This window comes from Elephantulus edwardii, unplaced genomic scaffold (genome assembly GCF_000299155.1).
Source record: "Elephantulus edwardii isolate Elephantulus edwardi_28Jun2011 unplaced genomic scaffold, EleEdw1.0 scaffold00475, whole genome shotgun sequence".
NCBI classification, from domain to species: Eukaryota; Metazoa; Chordata; class Mammalia; order Macroscelidea; family Macroscelididae; genus Elephantulus; species Elephantulus edwardii.
Window position 1 is genome coordinate 27,118 of NW_006400225.1, and position 18,595 is coordinate 45,712.

Sequence of the window (18,595 nt, forward strand, 5' to 3'; positions counted from 1 at the left end):
GGGTGGAGGGACGGCACAGTAGGGGAAGACCCTCTATGAGATGGATTGATTCGGTGACTGGGGTAATCGGGATGGGTGTGTCAGAGGCAGTGTGGTTGGCGCAGGACAGAGCAGGGTTTAGGGCTGTTGTGCATAGGGTCGCTGTGAGTCGAAAACGACTCGACGGCACATAACAACAACAACAACAGTGTTAATTCCTCCCTGAATGTTTGGTAGAATTCAGCCATGAAGCCATTTGGGCCGTTATTTTTTTGTGGGGAGTTTTTATGATTCTCAGTTTCTTCTTTTATGATGGTTCCATTCAGATGTTCTACATCTGTCTTTGTCAGTCTGGGTAGGATGGAGGTTTCTAGGATTTTGTTAATTTCCTCTGGTTTTTTTAAATGTATTGCAGTCTAACTTTTCATAAAATTATTATTATCTGTTTAGTGTCATCTGGTTTTCTTGATGTCAGCTCTTTAATTTCTTTTTTTTAATTCTTTTTTATTTTATTTTATTATTTTTGCGTGCGTGTACCGTCAAGTCAGATCTGACTGGTACAGGAGGAGATTGCCCCTCCTTCCCCGGCAGAGCATCTGGTGGATTCGAACTGTGCACCTCTGGGATTGTAGTTGCAGCTTCTTGCCACTAGGCCACCAGAGCTCCCCTAGCTCTTTAATTTCTTACTCAAGTTATTTGTATCTTCTCTTTCTTTTCTTTTGTCAAGTTTGCCAATGGTTTGTTTATTGATGTTTTCAATGAATGAGCTCCTTGTCTTCTTGCTCATGGTTTCCATTTGTTTTCTATCCCATTAATTTGAGCCTTGGTCCTTATAATAATTTCCTTTCTTCTAGAGGCTGTAGGATTAGCTACTTTTTCTTTTTCTGTTTGTTGGAGATGTTGTTTATTTTGCTCCTCTTTTTAAAACATTTTTTTGTTGTGACTTTAATGAAAGTTTACAGAAAAGTTGAATTTTCATTTGTTCATTGTTGCAGATTTTCCTCCCTATGTGTCTCCCCTTTTAAAGTTCACTTTTAAAAAGAAAAATATTCATTCATTGTTGCATCATTTGCTCCCTTCCCCTCTCACTCTCTCCCCATTCACTTTGCTATGCACCTCTTGTTCTGGGCTGTGGTCATAAAATTTATGGCTAATCATATATTCCTTTTAAATAGTTCTTTCCTTCATCTGTTCCAATGCAGTATTCATTTTTTTATCCCCTCTTTTCTTAGTTTCTCCCCAACCCCCATGTCAGTCCTGTTTTATAACAGTGGTTATATGCAATATTTGTTCCTTTGTGACTGAGATATTTCACTCAACTAATATCCTGCAGGGTCACCCATATTGTGTAATATTTTATTAGTTCTTTCTTTTTCAGTGCTGCATAGTATTCCATCACATGACTATACCATAGTTTTTCTATCTGTTCATTTGTTGAGGGACACTTGGGTTGCTTCCATTTCTTTGCTGTTGTGAATATTACAATAATAAACATGGATGTGCATATATCTGTTTGGGTGGCAGCTCTGATTTCTTTAGAATATATTCCTGGTACTGGGATTTCTGGGTCAATGGTATTTCTATTTACAGCTTTTTGATAAAGTGCCATACTGCCTTTTGTAGTCGTAGTTCGTCCTTTTTTTATGTGCTTCTCTCTTGGTATGACTGCTTTCTGTATCCTTGTGGGTTTTGTACTTTATTTTTTTAACTTTCATTTGGTTCGAGGAACTTTTTTACTTCTTCTATAACCCAGTAGAACGGAGCTCTGCTAGCCTACTGGTAAGAAGCTACTCTGCATTCCCAAAGGCATACGAGTTTGAATCCACCAGATGCTCTTCAGGAGAAGGATGGGCAGCCTCTTCCTGTGCTAATAATTACTGCCTCTGAAAACTCTCTAGAGGGTTAGCTATGAATTGGTTCAGACTTGATGGTACCACCAAGCCTGTAGTGCTCAAGCAGTGTTTAATTTAGCTTCCACGTGGGTAGTTATTTCATGTTCTATCTTGTTAACTTCTAGTTTCAGTGTTTCCTAAAGTTTGCACATACCTGTCTGCTTTCTTGCTTTGGCGGGTTGGGAAAGTAGTTCTCAAGTTTTGCAAATATTGTTTTAAAAAAGCATAAATGACACCTGAGTTCAGGAGTGAGGTTGACTACACCTTTGTTAAGAAACATTGTTGTTATATGCCATAGAGTCCCCTGTGACTCATAGTGACCCTGTATACCTCTGAACCCTCTCTTATCTTGAGCCAGTCTCACTGCCTCAGAGACACCTGACCCATTACCCCAGTTACTATGTCAATCCATCTCATCCAGGGTGTTCCTCTCTTACGCTATCCCTCCACCCTTCCAAGCATGATATCTTTTTCTAAGGACTGGTCCCTCTTGGCAGTATGCCCATTGTATGTGAGGCAGAGCTTCAAAATTCTTACCTCCAAAAAGCAACTGGTTTTACCCAACTCCAGGACAATGCTATTTGTTCCATTGGCAGTCCATGAAATAGTCAACACTCTTCTCTTAATACCACAACTCAAAGGCATCGATCCTTCTTCTGTTATCAATAGTCATTGTCTTACTCTCTGATGTTGTTGTTATGTGCTGTCGAGTCATGACACATAGCGACTCTGTGTACAGCAGCCCTAAACCCTGCTCTGTCCTGTGACAATCTCACTGTCTCTGACACACCCACCTGAATTACCCCTGTCACTGAATCAGTCCACCTCATAGAGGGTCTTCCTCTCCTGCACTGTCCCTTCACTTTCCCAAATATGTGTCCTTCTCCAAGGACCAGTCTCTCCTTACATGTCCAAAGCATGTCAGACAAAGCCCCAGAATCCTTGCCTCCAATGACCAGCCTGGTTTAACCTTCCCCAGGATGAACCTGTTCATTTTCTTAGGAGTGTGTGGTACATTCAATATTCTTCTCCAACACCATAAATTCTCCTATCTTCCCTCGTCATTGTCCAGCTCTCTGATGCATAGTGAGTGATTGCAAAGACCATGGCCTGTATCAAAATTTTGTGGGGTCAATTATTCATAGTTTTTTCAAACAACCTCTTGCTTCTAGTGTTTTTAAAAATCCACTTTATTGAGATATAATATAATATGCAGACAATAAAATTTACCAATTATAAATATAATTCTATGAGTTCTTATGGTTGAATAGAGTTGACAAGAATCAAGTTGTACAGAGCATTTCCATCATCCCATCATCCCCTGCTTCTGCCTCTTACCAAAGTAATAGCTAATCTATCTTTTTAACGTTATAATTTTACCTTTTCTAAAGTTCATAAAAGTTATCACACAATATCTAAGACTTTATGACTTTTTCCCCTTATTCATGTTGCATATATTGTTTCTTTTTATTACTGAGTAGTCTTCAAGTAATTCATTTTTATTGTTGCAGGTAGACAGCATAGTGTCTGCTGAGTATGAGCTGGAGTACCTGTTACTCGAAGGTCATTGCTATGACATTACCACTGGCCAACCCCCACGGGGACTGCAGTTTACCTTAGGAACTTCAGCCAACCCTGTCATTGTTGATACCATTGTTATGGCTAATCTGGTAAATAATTAGCAAAGCAAATTAATAATACAGTCATAGTAATTTGATTTATATGATGGTGCAGTAATTATTCTGAACCATAGAATTAGATTTAAATTCATGATTACCTGATATCAGTCAATATACAATTATTAATTCGATTAAATTTGTACGGTAGAGTGGAATACATGTCAGCCTAACAAAAAAATATGCTCCAAGTTTCTACTGTGATCAGCCTATCTCCTGAATGTGGTTTGCTCATGGATGACTGCCTTTGCTGTTCTTTGTTCTTGCTCACATAATCATTCTTCGCTGAAGCACAGCCATGGGATAGGCTTCGAGGCTTGACAGCTTTATATTTTGGTAGCATGATGGGTAGTTTTGTTATAAGCATAGTCTTGATGTTTTAACTATCTTATTTAAAGTATAAATGATTAATATTTTGTATAATAACTATGTAACCCTCAGAAATAACATTTTATGTTCCTCAAAGCTCTAAACTCTGACTCTTTTTATCCTAGGGCTACTTTCAGTTAAAAGCTAACCCAGGAGCTTGGATTCTCAGACTTAGGAAGGGGCGCTCTGAAAACATTTACAGAATCTACAGGTAGGATTAAGTAATACATTTTTTATTGTTGTATCATAGAGTCAGAACCAACTGATAACTGACCCCCAGTGTGTTTTCAGAGTCTGTAAATTGCGTAGGTGATGGCCCATCTTTTCCCCACAGATCAGCTGATAAATTTGAACCACGTGCTTTTGGGTTGGCAGCACAGCTCCTTACTGCTAACCCACCAGAGCTCCCTAAATGATATAGGTAACATTTTTTTCCAAAACAGTTTGAAGTGTGAATCATCTGTAATTGAATGCTACAGTAGCATTTAGTCCTTCAAAGAGTTTAGTTAATAATTGGGTATTTGACAAAACAATGTTATTATAGCAAGTACAGAAAAATTATTAAGAAGTGTGAATGCTAATAAATATTAGTCAGTTTTCACTCTGATTCCTTTGTGAACAATAATCACTCTGTTACTGTGATGAAAACCTTAGCAGGTAAGAAAAAATTTGAAGCATAGCTTTAAACCAGTTGTTTGCATTTCATTCATGACCTATATTTATGAAATGTGGGTTTGCTGGAACAATAACCAGAGAGAAAAGTTAAAAGTCAGTGCCTTGCCAGAAAATCAGTATCCCTTTTGGCAAATACCAGTGACATTTGTATGTTGTTTAGCACCAGATCTCTTCACATGTGCAATGGGAACTTGACATGCCCTATTCAAACACAGTCCCTGTTGGAACCACTGGGTTCCTCTTCATAGTCATAAAAATAATCTAGTCTCCATATTAAGTTCCTGAAAGGGTTCACCACACTGCCTTTCAATCTTCTAGTTCTGGACTTCAACCCATAATTTTTCCTATTCTAACTAATATTCCCATGCACCCACACTTTATGAATTTGAATGTGCTTTGGTTTGGCTGCATTGGCCATGATTGAACTGGTTCAAAACAGTAATTTGGTAAATAGAGAAATAGTAAAACTTGACAACCCAGATAATTTGCTTCTAGACCCTAGTGATTTACATTAAATTCACATTACAGGAAGATTTTTTTATATAAATTGTTGATGTTGAAATTTTTTCCCCCTGTGGTTTAATAATGTAAAATATTGTGTCTTACTGATTGGTAGCACTCTAAGTAGCCTTTTAAAAAATTAGACTTATTTTTAAGGTCATTATGAGTGGTAGTCTTCTCGATGACACCTAAAAACAACAGCCAATTCAGCTTAATTTTGTTTTATTTTAAGCTGTGTAAAAAAGACTTTATATCAGTTGAGACAAGGGAGTTTATTTTAAAATCCTTTAGTATCCTCATTTTTCTGTCTTTTCTCTTGATAAAAGTGAAGCAGTGTAAAGAAAGGGAATGTTTCTTAACAGGAAGTAGAATAATTTTATATTGTAGTGTTTTCTTTGTAAATCACTCAGTCATTGCAGTTGAGTCAGAATTGATTCATACATGATCTGCTGTTAGATTTGAACCATCTACCTTTGAGTTAACAGTGTAGTGCTCAATCCACTTGGCCATCAGTGCAACCTTTGTTGTAAATAATAGTGGTTTTCTCCAAATATTTTTTCCCCAAATGTATTTTATAAACATGCAATCCATCATAAGACTTCTCACTTCTTTTTCCAAACCATTTGTTCCTTCCCTTCCCTCATCCCTGCCACACTTCTCCCTCCCTTGCAGGTGTGGTGCCCCCTCTTTAAGAAACTGTCTAGGGCTTCTTCCTCTTGCACTTTTTCCAAGCAGATTTTCCTCCCCTGAAATGTTTCATGCTTCAGGTTTTCCCCCTTGTCTTAGGCTTAATTAATAGAGAAGTAGAACCACTGAAGCTCAGCTCTCTATAACTTGTAGCATCAGACAAGTCTTGGGCCCATGGATCAGACCTTAGGAGAACCTGAAATGGCTGATGAGTTCACAGTCAGAAAGTAAGATAGGCTGCTAGCTTTAGAGGCAGACAAATCCAAGGTCACCGGCCTATTGATTCAAGTCCAAGAACCAGAGGTAATGAACCAGTGCATGATCTAGGCTTGGCCAAAGTGCGAGCAGTTAATCACAGAGGTGTTTACATTGTTTAAGGTCTCATCAAGGTAATGATCCTGTTATGTCAGGTCTGATCAGGGAAAATGATGTAACTGTCAGCCTGACTCAGAGGCAGCTAAATTTACATACAGCTTTAACCATGACACCCATCAGAATTTTACTGATTGAAATTTTCTTGATTGAAAACATGTTCTTTGCTGATGATACTAACTAACCTCAAAAAATTATATTATTATATTGACTCTGTAGTCAACACCTTGAAATTTAGTGACTTTTTATAAATATTAAGCATTCTAGTTTATTGATTAGGAAATATTAATTTTTCATCATTCCCATGTCAACTTACAAGTGGACCTTATTTTTATTTTTTAAGTTTATTTTCTTAATTTTAATGAATATTTACAGAGATTTTGTATTTCAGTTCATTCATTATTGCTATTTTCTCCCTGCCCACCCCTCCCCCCAGTTCGCTCCTCTCTTTGAAAAGTAAAAGAAAAATTCCTTCATTGGTATACCGTATCCCCTAACCACCCCCCGCCCCAAGTACACTCCACTATGCAACCTTAATTTTGTACTCTTGTGATAACCATAGTACCCTATCATACACTGCTTTTAAACTGTTCTCTCCCTCTTCTGTTTCAATGCAGTATACATAATGTATCCAGTTTTTCTCAGTCTTACCCCAACCCTAATGTCAGTCCCATTTTACAACAATGGCACTATGCTGTATTTATTTTTTGTGACTGAGATATTTCACTCAGCATAATGGACAAGTGGACCTTATTAAAGTTATTATAGTTAATTCTTCTGCGTGTTGTAGATACCATATTAAATCTGAGGCATAAACGTGGCTCCTTGTGTGCCTCTAAACCGAAAGATACAAGAATTTCTTTTCTAAACTGTGAACCAGAGGCGAGTTCTGGTGGCCTATTGGCAAGAAGCTGCACTGCAATCCCAGAGGTGAGCGGTTTGAATCCACCAGATGATGATGATCTGCTGGAGAAGGAGGGACAATCTCCTCCTGTACCAGTCAGATCCAATTTGATGGTACACACACACACGCACGCACGCACACACACACACACACACACACACACACACACACATAAAATAATTTAAAAAAAAGTCAGGTTTTTATGCCAAATAGAAAGTTACTATGTGCATTACTATGGTCTTCAGCGTGGCATACCCTCCCCTGACCCTGCTTAACCTGAGGTAGGCACTGTGCAAGGTATTACATTGTTGACTAGAAAGAGCTAACTCCGTGCTTCCAACACTCACCATGCTGTGAGAGACCTGTGCTCTGGGAGATCTATTTACAGACTCGTGGAGAAGTTTGATCTGTGACATCCCATACCAACTCACAGGGCTTGGTTTGTTGAGAAAAAATTATTTAACCCAAAAAAGCTTTATGATTAAAATGATGAATGTCTATATGCAATTGTCACATCATTTACTGTATGAAATAGCATTTTGTAACATCTACATTACTTTCTCTTATTTTCTAAGCCATGATGGTACTGACTCCCCTGCTGATGCTGATGAAGTTGTTGTCGTCCTCAACAACTTTAAGAGCAAAATCATTAAAGTGAAGGTGAGGCAAGCATGCTAAGAATACCATTCTAGCAGGCTGTTAAAAGTGACATTATTCTGGTGGTCAGTAGCCGTTATGTAAAACTAGGTCACTGGAAACCACTCTGAGACTTCAATTTTTTTAAAAAAATTTATTAATTAATTTCAGTAAAAATTTAGAGACTTTGGATTTCTATTCATTGTTGCACTTTTCTCCCCTCCCAACCCTTCCCCCTAGTACACCCTCTTGGAAAAGTAAAAGAAAAATTCTTTCATTGTTTTACAAACCCTCCCTCAGGTCCACTCCACCAGGTAGCCTTCTCTCTAGACTCCTGTCATGACAAAAATACCTAATCACATATCCCTTTTAAGCAGTTTTCTCCCTCATCTGTTTCAGTGCAGTATATACATTATTGAACCCATCTTTCTCAGTCTCTCCCCAACCCCAAGGTCAGTCCTCTTTTACAACAGCGGCACCATTCAGTATTTGTCCTTTTGTGACTGAGATACTTCACTCAGCATAATGTCCTCCAGAGTCAACCATTTTGAATAATATTGCATGAGTTCCTTGTTTTTCAATGCAGCATAGTATTCCATTGTGTGAATATACCACAGCTTCTCTATCCATTCGTTTGTTGATGGGCACTTAGGTTGTTTCCAACTCTTTGCTATTATGAACAAAGTTGCAATAAACATGGGTGTGCATACATCTGCTTGTATGTCAGTTATAGTCTCTCTGGGGTGTATTCCGAGTAGTGGAATTGCTGGGTCAAATGGTATCTCTATTTGCAACTTTCTGAGAAAGCACCATACCGCCTTCCACAGTGGTGCACCATTTTACACTCCCACCAACAGTGAATAAGGGTTCCAGTTTCTCCACAACCTCGCCAGCATTTGTTGCTTGCTGTTCTGTTACATTTTACTCTTCTGTCTGGGGTGAGATGGTATCTCATAGTTGTTTTAAAAGACTTCAATTCTATTTGGAATTTTACTATAACATTGTATACAAATACTGCTTTAAATTAAAAATAATTTTTGTAAAGTTTTTAAACCTTCTCCAACTGAGAGACTTTACCTTTTGCTTAATCTCAATAAGTGACAGAAATCCTATTTTTCTAAAATTATCTCATACTTACCGTGTTATCAATGAGTGACAGAAATTCTGTTTTTCTAAAATTATCTCATACATACTGTGTTATTTACATAGGCACGACTCACGTCACTATTATGATGATGTTCTTAGAAACTTGGAAAATGGCACTGAAAATTCTAACATTTATGCAATTATTTCATAGTATTTCATAATATTCCATCTCTTTGTATTACTCAGAATTGAAAGGTCTGATGGAATAATTATACAGAGTATAAGGAGCCTTGGTGTGGTGTTGCATTGCATATTGGTGACAGTCTCACTCACCAGCCTCCTGGTGGAGGAAGGCTGAGACTGGTTCCTCCCATGAGGTTTGATGGGGACCCAAGAGCAAGGTTCCCATGAGTCCACATGGACTTGCAGATGAACATGTTTTCTGGACACAAGATAACATCTAAAACAGCCATCATATTTGATTGAGCAGAAGAATGACCCTGATGCTATAGAGAAGATTCATCCCTTTTTATTAGTAAATAATGGAAAAAGTGATACCCCATGACTGCTGCCTGGTGGTAAGTTCATAAAGACTGTACTTTCCCCTAAGCTGCTGTTAGCTTAGGGAATTTTGCTTCTGTTTTTACTCCGACTTTGTTGCCTTCTAATTGGTCCTTGCTCCTTTAAAGACTGAAAATCGTTTTGGCCTAATTCATAGAGACAGCTGCTGTCTCCTGACTTGAAAATCTAATGGGAACAGCATGATGAAGATACTGCTTTTGTGTGACTAAACTCTGGGTTGTATTGTATCTGGTTGTAGGGAAATTACCTGCTATGCTTTATTCCTTGTTGCTGACCGTATTCACAATGGACATCCAAGCAAAGTTTGTTTTGTGACTGTCAGACATAATAAGATCATCACATATAATTACAGGTTCAGAAGAAGGCAGACATGGTAAATGAAGACTTGCTAAGTGATGGAACTAATGAGAATGAATCTGGATTCTGGGATTCCTTCAAATGGTAAATTAGTATCATAAAAAAGTGTATATAACAGATTATATCTTTGAATATAGTAATCTGCTTTGTGCCTGTAAATCATGTATTTTTCTTTAGAGTAGATAAATATTTTCTGCTTTTCTCTTCATAGTGCATTTTGTTTTCTTCCCTACTTTTTTCATCTAGTCAGTTATACTTGCCCTTTAGACTGGTAAATGATAAAGACTCAGTTAAGTTCCTTTCATACAAACCACATTCTCTGGTACAGGTTATGCTCAATTTCTGTTGCTAAAGCAAAATGGAAATGTGTTCTCCTTGCTCTTCTCAGCAATGGTTACTCAGCCTGTTACTCTCATCAAGTCTGTGAGTGGCATTCCCACAGAAGGAGAGAGAGAGAGAGAAGTCAGCTACTCTTAAAGGGCTGTGTGTCTGTACTAATATTTCAGATTTTCTTGCCTTTTATCATTACAGGGGCTTCTCAGGACAGAAGAATGAGGAAGTAAAACAAGATAAAGATGACATAATTAATATTTTCTCTGTTGCATCTGGTCATCTGTATGAAAGATTTCTTCGGTTAGTCTTATTGATTATTTTAGGATATATAAATGAATTTTTCACAGTTGTCTTATTTAGGAAGTTTGTAGGATTTTACCATTATAATTCTACGTATTTGAAACCATTTAAGGACTATAACTAGATTACCATTTATAATTCCATTTACATTGAAACCAACCTATGTAATAGCATATTTGTATGGCTTGTACAAGACTGTAAACTTTTAATATTACTGTGCACATATTATTAGAAAGTAAAGTACTTATTTATCTGCAACACTTTGTTAAGAGTTTTACATGGAGAAAGAAGTGGAACCCATGTTGCCCTTCCCAGTTTTCCAGGGATACCTAGGACTTCACAGCCTGCTACCTCTATGTACAGATAAGGAAACTGTGGCTGATAATGAGGGCTTTCCCTGGGGTTGTACTCTTGAGCTTGGGCAGCCATAGTCTGGGGTCCTGGGCCAGGGGTAGCCCCCAGCATGGCTTCACCCTCAGTAATATGGACAGCTCAGGGAGAGCTACTTTCCTCAGTGCTCAAATTCTTTTGACTTGAATAGTTTTACTAAAAATATAGTATAGAAAATAATCAAAATGTCATTCACTTAGTCTTTCTCCAAGAAATAAAAGCTGCCATAAAATATTGGTAAAGTCTTAATTCAGAGTTTGTTTTTATTTCTTAGAGGAAGAGAGGCATTGTAAGCCTACCCCCATTTACCTTTCTCTGATCTCTTCCTGCTCTCTGTCCTACGGTTCTAGTTCAGGTTGTGAAAGGCAGTATAGGCTCTGATCTCTTTAGCACTGCAGGCTTCTGTGACCTTACCCCCAGTATTCATTTATACCACAGCTAATCATGAAGCCATTTTTTTAAAAAGGTATGTCATCATTAGAACATTTACTTTCACTACACATCTTTTTTTATAACTGTCTAAGTAGAAATAAGTATACTTTTTCATGAGTGTGGGCCTTTCTCTACCTAGTTGAGCCATCTATCAGCTCTGTGGGGAGGAACATTTCGCAGTCTTTTGATTGACTCTGCTTGATGCTGAGGTTAAAAAGCATTGGAAGATTATCATTATTTACCTTTGTTTGACAGTATAATGATGCTATCGGTACTGAAGAATACCAAGACCCCTGTGAAATTCTGGTTCTTAAAGAATTATTTGTCCCCTACATTTAAGGTATGTTCCTTAGGAAAAAGAAAAGCACTCTTAGTAAGGAGATGCTTCCAGTGTACTATACATTTTACTGTTTTTTCTTTTATCTGTTTTAATTTTAAATTTTCTTTTTATTTGATAGCCTGATTCCATTTCAAGGGAGTTTGGGTGGCTTAGTGGTAAGGAGTTGCACTGCCAACCCAAAGGCAAGCAGTTCAAATTGACCAGTTTCTCTAAGAGAGAAAGATGGGTATTCTTCCTCCCATGGAATTTACAGCCTCTGAAAACCTTCTGACTCAGTTCTGACTCAGGGCAATGAAAAACAACATCAGATAATTTTATATTTCTATTTTGATTCTTCTTCCAGGCTAGTTGGTTTTGCTTCTTGTTATTGTGTGTCTTTAAGTTGGAACTAAGTCATAGCTGACCCACCTGTGGATTTTCAGAGGCAGTAAAATTTCGTGGGAGAAGATTGCCCATCCTTCTGAGAAGCAGCTGGTGGATTTGTACTGTTTGTCTTTTGGCTTGGCAACACTGTTCCTTACCACTAAGCCACTAGAACTCCCAGATGATTTTAGATAATCAATTACTGGAAAACCAAATGCAAATTGATGGCTTATTTGTACTTGGTACTTGGATGACATCTGTTTCTTTACTTATTATTAGTAGTGCTTTGTTAAAGTAATATTCTCTCCCTCTGAAGCATGTTTGTCTTCATTTAACTTGGAAAACCCAGTGATGGTTTCCAGTGGTGAGGGTGATTAATTTGATCATAAACACCTTCCAAATGATACATGTAGGTAAGCTTTCATTTGTGGGAAATAAACACTTGAAAAGTGTTTTGATGGCAGTCACTGTTTCTTATATGCATTGATTTATTTCTTGTTTGGTTTTGAACATTTTATTGTGACCTGAGTGAAAGCTTACGGAGCGCTTTAGCGTATTCAAAGACTTGTGTACATTTTTTTGTGACATTAGTTACAATCCCTTCAGTGTAACAGGTCCTGAATGTAAAAACCATCTCATGAATAGATTTGCTTCAGTGAATACTAATGACCAGAGACCCAACAAGTTGTGAGATGACATCAAAAGCATCATACATGAAGAATGTAAAAAGTTATTAAAAATAAACAGACAAGCAAAAGGACTAAAATAAATGAGAGAAGTAACTTTGCAACTTAATTTTGAACAGATATATACTAAAGAGGAAGAAGAGAGCTGAACAGAATACTCCAAAGGACAACTCCCAAAAACAAAGCCGTTTTTAATGAAATGTGCAAAGAACCAGAGTTAGAAGATTAAAAAAACAAACAAACAAACAAAAAAAACCCCTTTTGTCATTTCTCAATCCAAAATACAGAAGAAAAAAATTCAAGCCTCAAGTTGCAGTACTGAAGAATTCTATAAGCAAAATCTTGAATGAAGCAAGGAACATCCAAAGATGGAAAGAATTCGTCAACACTGGACTGTTTCAGGAAGTAGCATATGGTCAAGAACAAATAAAGGCAAAGTTTTGCTGAAGGCATTGGCAAAAAATAAGTCCCCAGGATTTGATGTGTTTCCACAAACGGATGCAGCCCTGGATGTACTCACTTGTCTATACCAAGAACTTTGAAGATATAGAACAGTGCTGGTGGCTTAGTGGTAAGGAGTTGTGCTGCCAACCTGATGTCATGCAGTTCGAATCTACCAGCTGCTCTGTGGGAGAAAGATGGGAAGTTTTCTCCCATGCAGTTTACTGCCTCTGAAAACCTTCTGGGGGGTAGCTATGAGTTGGTTCTGACTCAACAGTATATAACAACAATCCATAGTTGTTGTTGTTATTGTTATGTGCCATCAAGTTGCTTGCGACTCATAGCGACCCTAAGTACAAGAGCCCTAAACGCCGTTCTATCCTGTGCCAACTTCGCCGTCTCAAACACACTCATTCCTACCACTCCACTCACAGAATCGATCCGTCTCATTGAGGGTCGTCTTCTCCTGTGCCGTCCCTCCACTCTCCCAAACATGATGTCCCTCTCCAAGAACCAGTCCCTCCTTGCAGCATGCCCAAAGTATGTCAGACGAAGCTTCAGAATCCTTGACTCCAAGGAGCAGTCCAGCTTCACCCTCTCCAGGACAAACCTGTTTCTTCTCTTGGCAGTCCGTGGTATATTCTCCAGCACCACAGCTCAAAGCCATCAGTTCTCTTTCTGTCATCCCTATTCACTGTCCAACTCTCAGATGCATAGCACGTAATTGCAAAGACTGTAGCCTGGATTAGGCACACCTTAGTCTCCACCCTGACATCATTGCTCTTTAGTACTCTTGAGAGGTCCCTCACAGCTGACCTTCCCAATGCAATTCGTTTCCTGATTTCCTGGCTGCTGTTACCAAGAGTGTTGACTGTGGAACCAAGTAAACTAAAACTGTTAACTCTCTCAATCTCTTTGCCATTCATACTGATGCTACCAATTGGCCCAGTGGTGAGAATCTTTGTTTTCTTAGATATAATTTAAAAAGGCAAAATATCAAGAACTTGGAAGACAACTATCTAGACAACTGATGGGAAAAGATCCACATGTGTTCTTAGTAAAAAAGGTGGTCCAGGAGAAGATGAAAATGATTGAATAACATCATTACTATCATATAAAAGTAAAATCTTGCATAAGATAACTTAAAAATGTGTCAGTACATTGACAGGGATTTCTCTGAAATTTCAACTGGATTCAGAAGAAGCCATGAAACAAGGTTATCATTGCTAATGTCAAATGGACCTTGGATAAACGCACAAGATATCAGAAAGATGTTTACATGAGTTACATTGATTATGCCCAGGCATTCAACTTTGTGGATTATAATAATTTATGGGTAACATTGAGAATAATGAAATCTCAGATTACTTGTGCTAACATGAAACATGTACATAGACCAATAAGCAGTCGTTCAAATAGATGGTTTAAGATCACAAAAGAAGGAGTCAGGGTGTTGTCTTTAGGCAGTTGGAGCCCTCTCCTAAAGACCAAACCTCTCTGGGAGTTTGAATCCTCCAGCAGCATCTTGGAAGACAAATGAGCAATCTCCCTGGCCCCCCATGCAATGAAATCCATGGAATGCTCAGCTGAGTTGCTTCCCAACAGTGAGGTTTATTTAATTCAGTTTGTATGATGAGCACATAATACAAACTAAATTAAATAAGCTGGACTACATGAAAAAGAATGTGGCATCACGTTTGGCGAAAGATACAGCAACAATTGTGATAATGTGGAAAGTGAAGACTCTTGAAGCACTAATGAAGACAATCAAATACTACAACCTTCAGCATTATAATTCATTATAAAGAAAAAAAATCCTCACAGCTGAGCCAATCATGATAGATGGATAAAAAGTCTGGCTAAAGTGGTAAAGAGCAGGGATATCACCTTAAGGACAAGCTGTTATACTTTTTAGTTGTTTGATATTCTTGTGAAAGACCAGAAATGAAGAAGACTGTAGAAGAATTGATACCTTTGAATTGTGTTAGTAAATAGTATTGAATACACTATGGACTGCCAGAAAGAACAAATCAGTGTCTTAGAAGACATACAGCCAGAGTGTTCCTTATAGATAGGATTTAAGAGACCTTGTCTTGAATATTTTGACATGTTGTCAGGAGAGGCCAGTTCTTGGGTAAAAACCTTATGCTTGTAAAATTAGATGATTATAAAAAGAGAGGAAGACCTACAAGATGGACGGCAATGGTCACAGTGGAGATTGTGAGGAGGGTACAGGATTAAACTTTCAGTTTGTAGTACATAGGGTCTCTAAGGTCCGAGGTCACCCAGTGTTACCTCACAGTGTAACAGCCTTTTCCCACACCTTCCCTGGTTTCCTAGTTTTGTCCATCCTTCTTTCCTGCCTTCTGAATTTTGTTTTGGGCAAAGATTGCTGTTTTAATCTCTTCTGACTATCCTGAGGAATACATTCTTCACAGGTGTTTGTTCATGTTATAGGCTCCTCTGTGCTGAAAGATGATCCCAGAGCTTGAGTTCAGTTCTGGGTTTGAAGGGTAGCTAAGGGCTGTAGTGTCAGAGGCTACACCAGTCTCTACCAACTGAATAAGTATGGCCTGTCTTATTTTCCCTGCCCCTATTTTCAAATTTTTTCTACATTTTTCTCTCACTGCATTCAGTTCGGTACCTTCAGATGAATTCTGTTTTCATTACCGACTGCCACTATAACAGATACCACAAATGGCTTGCTTTAACAAGTCTATCCTCACTGTTATTGCTGGGTGCAGTTGAGTCAGCTACGACTCATTGTGACTTTGTATGAAAGATCTGAGCCTTTCCTGTCCTGCCTGTCCCCGTCCTCATCATCTCTGATACACTGGAGCCCATTGTTACAGCCATTGTGTCTGTCCAACTTCTTGTTGAGAGTCTTCCCCTCGTTTTCTGACCCTCCAGTTTTCCCAGTATTATTCTTCTAGGAGGCTGGAGGTCTCAGTCTGCTCTGGGGTTGGTGGTGCAGGAAAGTCTTGGTTGTTCTCAGCATTTGTAAGCTGGCCATATCTTGGCAAGACATAGCCTTCCCTGATGTTAAAGAGCTAATACCTGCTGAGACTTCCTCCACTCTTTGATTCTTCTTCATGGCACTGACAGCCCCCATCTTAGCAGACCTTCTTTCTTAGTGTCTCAAGTGATTACTCCCCTTACATCTAATCAGGACTATGATGTGATTTAGGGATGTTGTAGTCCCCTTACTTCTCATATAGCTGTTTGGTCTATTAATCCATAGGGGATGACTACATTATATCATTACATACATTACATTTATTTTGTGAGAGCATAATTCAGTCCATTGCATTCAGCTATGGTAGTGGAAAACAACAGCAACTACTTCAGTTACTAAAAGGCAAGAAAAGATATTCTGACATGCTGTAGAAAAGGGAAAAAGAGGGATAGATAAAGCAGGGCAACTAAACCCAAAACTCCTGAAGGTTACATTTTATAGAAAGATTTATATGAAGTTATGCTACTGAAATTCCATTTACATCAAAGGAAAAAGGCATGGGCCAGGAGAGAAGTGTAGCAATGAATGAATGGAAATCCAAGTTCTCTATAAATGTTCATTAAAATTATTTAAAAAAAGAAAAAGGCAGTGTCCATAGGTTTGGTTTCTTGGCTTCTTAGATAAGAGACCTTTTGTCATCATCTTAGTAGAGACCTCTATGTTGGTATAACACAGAAAGGGGACATGTACAATAGGTGTTACAAAAGGGAATAGAATTCCAGATAAGATAAGCCCAGGTTGCTAGGACATCAAGGTGTAAATGAAGCAGACCACAGACTTTGTTTATAGGGGCTGCTTTGGTTTTAAGATACTAATGCTCAATGTGCCTGATAAAGGAGTTTTGTTAGCATGTGAGTGAAATTCACAATTGACAGCATGGAGGTTTCTGTGAATCTGCTGTAGGCCATAAGGTTTCAGAATCGATTCAGTATTCAACAGCTACTTCTGCCAGTTAGTGTGCATGGTTGCTTTACACTAAAACAACTCTTGGACCCTCAAATTTATATTCTTGGCACATGTAGAATCATTTCTTGCCATCATATCATTACAAAGGTCCTTACTCCAAATCCAAAAATTCCTCTTCTTCCAGAATGCAAAATACCTGCCTTCAAAGTATAGTGGTGACCAGGAGGTGATCTTTTAAGATAGCCATCTAATTTGTAATAGTAAAGAGATATCTCCATTACAAATGGAAAAATTAGAAGGAAATGGGCACCAAGCAAGTCAGATGCCCAATAGAACAATTTCTGTAAATCTCATGGCTAGAAAATAATCTTCTGTTCCCTGAGAACCTGTCCTTAGAGGCTGTTCTCGGAGGCTGAGTGTTGGCCGGTGTGTTCAATGTTGACACTCTCCTTTCCTTTGGCCCTGGGATTCCAGATCCATTGAGAGAATAATTTTACTCTTTTAATATTGGCTGGCCCCACTCTCCTAGTCCAGTTGAGTGGTAAACCTACCTCCTTGGTCTCAGCAGGCCCCATTATTTTGCCCCCTCTGCATGGTATCCTTGCCCCCTTAGCTTTTAGTCAGCTCTATTTTAAGTGAAACCCCATGCTCCAGAAGCAAGTTGGCAAAGATCTGATTCTTTGAAACTTAGGAAACTCTGGCTTCATTTGTAGAAACCCCAGAAATCATGGTCTCACATTTTGTAGTCCTCCAGATTGTAGTCTTACCCTTTGAGGGCAAGACTGTTCTGCTTTGCATACTCCTTGGTCTCTCATAGACCAACTTAGCATCTATTCTGCTTCAGCAAATATTTAACTTTACTAGTCAGTGTTCCATTGCATCCTGCTGTGTTAGGAAGCTTCATCCTTCAGTTGTCCAGCTGTCTAGCTCCATGGGCTCACAAGTGAGCTCCACACAGGTGCTGAGTTGCATTTAGCTCTTCTTTTTCTCTCCAAGTTGACTTCCATGTGATCTCCACCTCTACAGTGTCCTGGTCCTATTGTAGCTTCTTATTGTCTGTGCCATCTTTGTGAAAATTCTCCTTTCCTTCTGAGCCTTCACCATAACTGTTTTAATTCCAAAAACAGTCTTTTAAAGGCAGTTTTGGCTTTTATTATAGTCTAAAACTTTTGGACTCTACTCATTTAGTTCTCAAGTCTTATCCACATTTTAGGGATCTGTTAGAAAAGCAACCCACTCTCATGGCTTCAACTTTAACTTTGTGCATTCGGTGATTTATTCATCACTAATACCTTTTTTCCCTAATCACAAAAGGTGTTTTTACACATGGACCTCCCCTGATGGACTATATAGAAATCAGATTGACAACATCTGTGAAAAGAATCCTTAGAGATGCTGAAAATCAGCAGTCAAAACCAGACCAGGTACTGACTGTGGACCGGACCATCAATTACCATGTACAAGTTCAAATTCAAGCTGAAGAAAATTAAAGCAAACCCACAGGAACAAAAAAATAGGACCGTTAGTCTATCACACCTGAATTATAGTATCATCTCCAGAGTAGGTTTTAGGCAACTAATGATCAGATGAGTTATGGATAAAATCAAAGTTATCATCCATGAAGAGAGCAAAATATTGAGAAGAAAGAGAAGAGAGAAAGATCAAATAGTAT

The 18,595-nt window shown here is 38.4% G+C and overlaps 1 protein-coding gene across 1 annotated transcript in view; it reads left to right on the top strand.

Annotated features, from left to right (window-relative positions):
* Window positions 1-18,595, top strand: part of UGGT1 (UDP-glucose glycoprotein glucosyltransferase 1) — a gene marked incomplete at its 5' end in the record, with an annotated part of 80,808 nt that overhangs the window by 23,782 nt on the left and 38,431 nt on the right. The window contains 6 exons of the mRNA XM_006902945.1: window positions 3,383-3,541; window positions 4,042-4,127; window positions 7,631-7,715; window positions 9,712-9,800; window positions 10,248-10,349; window positions 11,427-11,511. Of these exons, the coding sequence (XP_006903007.1) occupies window positions 3,383-3,541; window positions 4,042-4,127; window positions 7,631-7,715; window positions 9,712-9,800; window positions 10,248-10,349; window positions 11,427-11,511 (606 nt within the window). The remainder of the gene's footprint in view (window positions 1-3,382; window positions 3,542-4,041; window positions 4,128-7,630; window positions 7,716-9,711; window positions 9,801-10,247; window positions 10,350-11,426; window positions 11,512-18,595) is intronic.